The sequence below is a fragment of the Vitis vinifera genome, chromosome 7, assembly GCF_030704535.1.
Source record: "Vitis vinifera cultivar Pinot Noir 40024 chromosome 7, ASM3070453v1".
NCBI classification, from domain to species: domain Eukaryota; kingdom Viridiplantae; phylum Streptophyta; class Magnoliopsida; order Vitales; family Vitaceae; genus Vitis; species Vitis vinifera.
The window spans coordinates 14,328,821-14,337,025 of NC_081811.1; the positions used below are offsets into that span (position 1 = coordinate 14,328,821).

At 33.6% G+C, this 8,205-nt stretch overlaps 1 protein-coding gene across 1 annotated transcript; it reads right to left on the bottom strand.

Moving 5' to 3' along the window:
- Positions 1–983: 983 nt before the first annotated feature.
- LOC100260404 (uncharacterized) lies at positions 984–3,256 on the bottom strand. Its single transcript, XM_019220998.2, has 5 exons — positions 2,588–3,256; positions 1,681–2,490; positions 1,467–1,585; positions 1,089–1,357; positions 984–987 (listed from the first exon to the last, which is right to left on the bottom strand). The coding sequence occupies exons 1-5, from the start codon at positions 2,802–2,804 to the stop codon at positions 984–986; spliced, it is 1,419 nt and encodes a 472-aa protein (XP_019076543.1). The 5' UTR covers positions 2,805–3,256.
- Positions 3,257–8,205: the final 4,949 nt, after the last annotated feature.

Here is an 8,205-nt window from a genome sequence, read left to right on the forward strand (position 1 = left end):
TGATCCTAAGAAAATGTTTAAAAATATTTACAAAACAATTGATTAATAAATAAACATCAATAAATGTATAACAATTTTTTAAAACTTGGCAAATTCACTTTTGACTCAATGGAGCCGTTCCACATGAGCCCATCAAGAACCACCGAATTGAGATGTTTAGATCATTTTAATTTTTCAAACCCATATTATTTCATATCTTCTCCTTTTGTTCGATTATTTTCCTATTCACATGACTTCATCAAAAACTTATAATAGTAGTTCCATTTTACATACTCACAAGATGTAATCTCCTACAACTTTATTAGTTGAGAAACATGTTTAAGCAAGTTCATTTTGCATTTTATTTTGTTTAATAGAAGTAAAACATTCTACATTTAAGAAATTATTAGTCATTCGCATGGAATCAGGTGTTGCACACATCACAAAATCCAATTTCCTACTGTTGGAATTGAGTGAGTGCCCAAGTTAGGTTGACCCCATAGTTTTAAAAGGCTCAAGGCGCACCAAGGCGCAAAGTAGTCCTGGAGCCTGAGGCGCAAGGCGCATCTAAGGCGCGGACTTTAGTGAAGTGAGGCGCACCCTAATTTACATATATATTTTTATATAATATAATCAAATTTAACAATCATTTATTTGTCCTAAACACATAAATCATCAAATATCATCCAAAACTTCAATTTAATAAACAAAAAACATAAAAATAAAGAACTCCAAGCATAAAAACAAATCCAAATCCATATTGCTAATTGCCTAATACATATCCAAATCCAAAGTTTCCAAACCTAAAGGTCCAAAACATGAAATTTGTCCACAATTCAAAAACATCATTAAAAAACACTTAAATCACAAATTTGTCCACAACAAGCAATCATCACTCCTCCTCTAAATCAACAAAATCATCATCATCATCATTTCCATCACCACATTTGTAGCCTTCCCCATCTTCTTCATCTGCTGAATCAACCATGTCTCCATCTTCATCTTCATCTATTAGTGAATAAGAAGGCAAAGTTCTAGAACTTGAAGCTATCCCCCTTGTTGGTGGTATTATGCTTGAGCTTGCTCTAGCTCTAGCTCTAGTATCAAACCTGGCCTCCTCAGCTCCAGCAACTCTAGCAACATCACCCCATGTCAAATTGTCATCATCAAATACAAAATCATCTTGTGCACCTCCATGAGAATCCTCATCTTCCATTCTCCTTATCAGCCATTCATTGTTATCATCTATATCTTTCAAGGAAATTGGGTCAATGGTGTTACGTTCATTGTATCTTCTCTTCAAGGCTCGATTATACTTGATGTACACCAAATCATTCAAGCGTTGATGATCTAACCTATTTCTCCTCTTGCTATGAATCTACAAAAATTCATAAGCTCATAAATATATTTTAAAATTTTAACTTTTAAGTTACATTCAAGACTCTATTAGACTATTACTTGTAATTATTTTGGATTTGGTCACTCACATTCTCAAAGATGCTCCAATTCCGTTCACAACCTGATGCACTGCATGTTAAGTTGAGGACTTTCATTGCAAACTTTTGCAAATTTGGAACTGAAGCTCCATATGCGGCCCACCATTCAGCTGTAGTATAGATATTAACAATTTAGTGAAACAATTCACCTATTTTAGCAAAAATACAATCTAATCATTTTAATAAACAAAACTAAATAACTAACCTGGTGCTCTAGTCTTTCTTGTCCTAACAGCTAACTCATTCCCGAATAGTCCTTGGGCATTTGTGAACAAACTCACTTCGGCCACAACTTTTTCTTGCTTAGCAGGGTCTCTTGTTAGCCTTAAGATGCATTTATACAAATCACTCATAATGTCGGCATCATGCTCTATTTCTGGCTTATCATAGAAGAATTCCGGGTTCAAAAAGTACCCTACTGCATGCAAAGGCCGATGAAGCTGAATCTCCCACCTCTTATCAATGATGTTGAAGATTTCTTTGTACTTCTCTTCATTTCCATTAAAACTTCTCACAATTACATCCTTAGCTCTATTCATGGCCTCATAGATGTATCCCATAGGAGTTTTTTTTTCACCATCAACCAAATGAAGCACACGAACTAGGGGACCCGAAACCTTTAAGCAAAACACAATAGTGTTCCAAAATGAAGGCATTAGAACTATGTTGGCTATAGTTTTCCCCTTCTGCTCTTTTGCCCATTTACTATCTGACCAATCTGAGCTTGTAAACATCTTCCTCAAATTGTTTTTTTGTTCATGCAATCTCGATAATGTGATGAAAGCAGTTGCAAACCGAGTCTTAGCAGGCCTAAGCAATTCCCTTTGTCCAGTAAACCGCCTCATCATTTTGAGTAGCCCTGAGCGATTATAAATATACTCATTTAGTGATATAGCCCTCTCCAATGTCCTCTTGATGTTTGGTAGCTTTCCAATATCTTCCAACATCAAGTCAAGGCAATGTGCAGCACATGGTGTCCAATACAAATGTGGACGCTTTAATTCTAACAACCTCCCTATATGAAATTGTAGATAATAAATTTACATAAGTTCTCAAGATAAATAATTCAAATTTTAAAAGTAAATAAAAATTAAAGAAATAGTATTTATTACCTGCCATCACATAACTTGAGTGATTATCTGTTATAACTTGAATAACATTCTCTTCACCAACTTGCTCTACCCATTTGTCAAGTAACTCAAACATCTTTTCTCCCGTCTTAATCATTGAAGAAGCATCAATGGATTGCATGAACATGGTTCCCTTTGAACAATTAACCAAAAAGTTCACCAAAGTTCTCTCTTTCCTATCGGTCCATCCATCCGACATAATTGAACATCCATTTTTCCCTCATTCCACCATATGATCTTTCATCAAATCTTTTGTGAGAGCCAATTCTTTCTTAAGGTTGGTAACTCTTACCTCATGAAAAGTTGGTCCCTTCATACCCACACCATATTGGCCAATAGCCTCAATCATTGGTTGGAAACTTGGATATGTGACTGCATTAAATGGAATAGCAGCCTCATACATCCATCTTGTGATAAGCGTGCAAGCTCTTTCTCTTGCTTCCTTTTTGTAGGCATCATTGATGGTAGTTTGATTCATCTTTCCACTCCTTTGATTTTGAACAACCATCTCTGCATTAGGAGTGAAAAAATGATCCATAGGACCTTTTTGTCTTGGTTTTTTTGAAGAAAACGTCCTACCACCACTTCCTCCTCGGTTACTACCTCCACTAGAAATGTTGGTGACATTCGTTCTACTATTAATCTCCTCACCAATATCTTTATCTTCCAAACCAAACAAATCTTCATTAACATATTCGCTCCCCATATTCATTTGCTCTTTTTGATTTTTCTTGGAACTCATATACTCTTCCATTTCTTCTCTAACATGTTCCGGACATTTTCTACACTTTTTAGCATTTCTATATCCACCAACAAGATGTTGTTTGTGTCTATAGATGCCTCCTTTGGTTACTTTCTCACAAAAAATGCATATGATGGTGTTCAAATCTTTTTCATTAACCAAACGACCATATTTCCACCCCGGATCTCTTCTTCCACTTGCACTAGAGTCCATTTGAGTTTCACTCTCATTATCCATCTTGCAAACAAATTATCTATACTCCACAATAAAATAATTATAATTAAATTAAGAAAAAAAATTGAAAAAAAAATGCATATCACATTATCAAATATCACATTAACAACAAATATGCATGAGTGCTTTTTATTTATTTATTTTTATTTTGTAAAATTTTCATGTCAAAAACTCAAAATATAATATTTATTTTTTTTAAAAAAAAATTACCAATGAGAGTTATGAGGTAAGAATGGAAAAAAATGCAGAAAAGTGAAGAAAAAAGAAAAATACCGAGGTCCGGAAGGTACGTGACTATTTCCCCTTTATTTTTCTCCTATTTTTCCCCTATTTTTCTTCTTCTTTTTCTTCTTCTTCTTCACTTCTCCAGCACAGAAGAGGCTAGGGCAAAAAATGGCAGTGGTCTCGGGTTGAGAAAGACCAGAAAAGGGGGCTGGATGGAAGGAACAGGTCAAAACGGCGTTGTTTTGGCCTGTTTTTTTTTTTTTTTAAAAAAGAACAGGGTCCAAAACGACGTCGTTTTGGGCCCAGAAATAAAAAAAAAAAAACCTAGGGCTGGGGGGCGTCTCTACAACCCGACTGTTGGAGGAAGAGGAAGAAGAAGAAGAAGAAGAAGAAGAAGGAGGAGGAGGAGGAGAAGGAGATCGTACCTGGTCGGGCCGTCGGAGGCGACTCGGGCGACCGCCTCGCGCCTTGCTGGAGGCGAGCGCCTTGCGCGCCTAAGCGGCGCCTTCGTGAAGGGGCGTCGCCTCTCTTCAGGCGAGGCGCCGGAGGGTGGCGTCGCGCCGCCCCGAGCCTAGGCGCGCCTTTCAGAACTATGGTTGACCCAACCCAATCCAAGTAAATAAGAGATCCAGGAGTAATTTCTAGGATTTGGAATTGTAAAAAATTGTCAAGAAACCACCCTAATAAATAAAATAAAATAAAAGGCTTTTGTGTTGTGAAACAGTGGTGCTTTCAATTTTAGTATGGTTTCATTCATGATTTGGGATGAAGAATTGAACAGTGAAATAACCATTTTTTGGATCTTGGGCATTTCAAAAAGGTAATCCAAAGTTTTCCTACACCTGTCAACACTCCAAACCTTCTAAAAGATATGATGATATTTCCAACATGATGAGCAAACTAACAATGCAAAAGTATGAACATGTTTCCAATAAAAAATATAATTGATTGCATATTAGATTAAAAATATAATATTTTATCACTATAATAAATAAAATAAAAAACATTGAAATAAAAAGTAATTTTTCAAAGTAAAGCAATGTATGATTACATATTAGTTTAGTTTCTTAAAATATATATAACTAAAAGTAAATAAGAAAACAAATGTTTTCACAACAAAAAAGGGAAAAAAAACTATATTCTTACATATTAGTGTCATAATTGAACATCAATGAAATATAAGAAGATTTGCAGTTTGATCAAGTTCTTCTTCCATCCCTCTTGCATGATGTGAACCATCCTCCTCATCAAGTGAACTCACTCTACTCCTTTCTTCATTAGGTGGAAGTAACCTTTGATCATCATCATAAGGTTTAAATTTCATATTCGTTTTAGCATTAATCCTTATAAAGTTGTGAAGAGTCATTGAAACAATAATAATTTGTACTTGTTTTTTAAGAGAAAAACTATGCATTTCTCGTAGCATTCTCCATCTATTCTTTAAAACAACAAATGTTCTCTCAATTATGCACCTCAAAGATGAATGTTTATGATTAAATATTTCTTTCTTACCTCTAGGCAAACAATCCCATCGAAAATATGGACGATGGTAACGCTTGCCTTTATAAGGGCCTAAATATCCACTAATTTGAGGATAACCAGCATGGACTAAATAATATTTACCTATAAAACAAAAACAATAAAATTATATTAGATTATAAAAATTTAATCACAAAAGTGAGTTTGATATTTTCATTCACAAAACTCTAGGTGGATGGGGACAACCCAATTTTGGCCTTCCTAATGCCTCTAAAAAGACTTGTGCATCATGAGCAACACCTTTCCATCCAGCCCATGCAAACATGAAACACATTCAAATCATACACCGCCATAACATTTTGGGTAGTCATATCTTTTCTACCAATATATGGTATTTCTCTATCTTTAGGAATCACAAGAAGTTTATGAGTTCCATCAACTGTCCCAATACAATCCTTAGGATATGGCCAATACCGATCATTATTTCTTATTTTATCAAGGACTTCCCTAAACTGTGGGTCACTTGGTTTTATAATATCCATAGTCATAAGACAAATAACATCTCCTATAATATCAAACCATTTAGATACAGATTTACCAAAGTGTTAAAATCTTTCTTGAATCATCCTATTGCTAAGTCCATAAGCTATTGTAATGAGAAAAACCGTTAAAACCTCTTTTAAAGGCACATCAAGGCCTTTTAAACCATACCTTTTAGTAAGTATTTCTAATAAATTCATGAACACATGTTTTCCATTTTAAATTGCTCAAAATACCTAATTTCATGACCATTCAAGACATCCATTACAAACTTATATCCTGCATGGGAAGAAGTTCTACAAGGTTTTCTTTCTTTGTAAATAGTAAGTGTTACAGTTACAGCACATCCCATAAACACCAACTAATAAAAATCATGTTCATCATCACTCTCATTTTCAAAATTTTGATCATTATTATTGGAAGGCATATCTACAAAAATAAAATAAGAAATATATTAATAAATAGTAATAATGTATATTTTCAAATAATATATTTATATTAGCAAAAAGATAAAGTACACCATTGAAGTTTAGAATTCCCACCATTGCTAGACATTAACTATTAACAAATATCTTAAAGATATAATGAACCTCAAAGAAAGGGTCAAATGACCAAAAATATCCAAAAAAAAAAGAACAAATGAACTACACATTAAAAACTAAACAATATTAGGTAGCAAAAATATCTTTCAACATTTGAATAAGAAACTACTCTAACAGTCAAACATGTTTATGCTTAAGCTATGCAATCTGGTCAACTAGGTCTTCTAATGCAACAAATATCTTTCTATTTTCCTTGACAACTAGGATATTTGTGGCTTTCATAGACAACTCAAAGTCATTCTTCACTTTAGGCATGTTACATATAATTTTCATCATTTTGACAATGCTACAACCAAGCTTATCTAATCTAGATGTGACAAAAGACCTCCACAATACTACAATTGCGCTCTAACTACATAGCCACAACCTTAGATTTGGTTCTATCTCTTTTCCTCTTTCTTCTCCTTTCATTCTTTTTTTCCATAGAAGGTTGGGTAGTAGCTTCAAAACTATGGGAAATAGTATCAAGCAATGGATTGCAACTAGAATCATCTTGATTTTCTACTATATTATCCCTGTTTTCCCTCACCTTCGTTGAACCATCAACATCTTCTCCTACAAAACCTTGTGATGGTGTCCAAGCTCCTTCACTAGTAACAACGATATTTTGAAAAGTATGTCCAATTGTTCAACATTTTTCAAGCCCTTGGTCTTAAATTTTATTGCCTTAGGATTCTCCTACGAGAGTATTTAATTTATCATATTTAATAACCAATTAAATTTAATAAATAAATAAAACATACCTTCAATTTAATATCTCACCATTCATTGCTCGCATTGATGGTTTGCTTCATAGGATCCCACCCAAGGCCAGTCTCTTTTCCAATTAAGGTATTGCAAAGTTGTCAATCATTTTTAAAAGTACTCCATTTATTCTTAAGTTGCTTATATTGATATTTTTTTTTTCAATCAAATTGTTGAAGGCTTTCATCACATTTTTCCATCTCAAATTGATAAAGTGACTATTTAGTCTATTTCTAGCCAAAGTCTCGATCACTAAAACTTTGATAAAAACATTAGTTGTAATATCGTCCTAATAAACCATGCTTTGTTTTTCATTTTCTTTGCCATTTGCTTGTTGTGAGGGTTGAGTTATATTTCTAGACATCCTTTATTTGGTCTATTGTTATATCTTTGAGAAATAATAAATTTCAATGAAAGAATCAAACAAATTAAAATGAAGAATAAAGAAAAGAATTAATGAACTAAACATCAAGAATACTATGCCCCTTTCAAACCCAAATTTCAAAGAACCTAGTCATTTGCTAAATCCATTTGAAATCAAATTACCAATATAAACCACTTAATCTAGCAAACTAAAAATTACAATTTCCCTTCCTTAAAGAAGTAAAATTTAGAACATAATTATTAACTTTGATTTATTGGGGATAGAGATTAACTTAGGAATTTTCCTTCACAATAAGCACGTAATGTAGGACTTTGAAAGGCGAGAAAAGTCTAAAAAATAAGATAGAATTAAATTGTGGAGGTGGATTTATTTATTTTATTCTTAACTAAAATTTCCATAGAGTGCTTGACCTATAAGGTGGAGACGAGCATTATCATCACTTAAAATTCTAAGTGCAAGCATCCATCCACTGTCTATAACCTAGCTTAGGATTTTTCTTTTTCTTCTCCATCATGGCGATGTTTGATTCCACTATTATATATTTCTATTTTGTAAACTGAAATAGAAGATTGCTAAGTGTTTTTTCTACATCGTATCTATCCAATGACATGACCTTCTTCAAGAAGCCGTTCGAATGAGCTTGTGATGG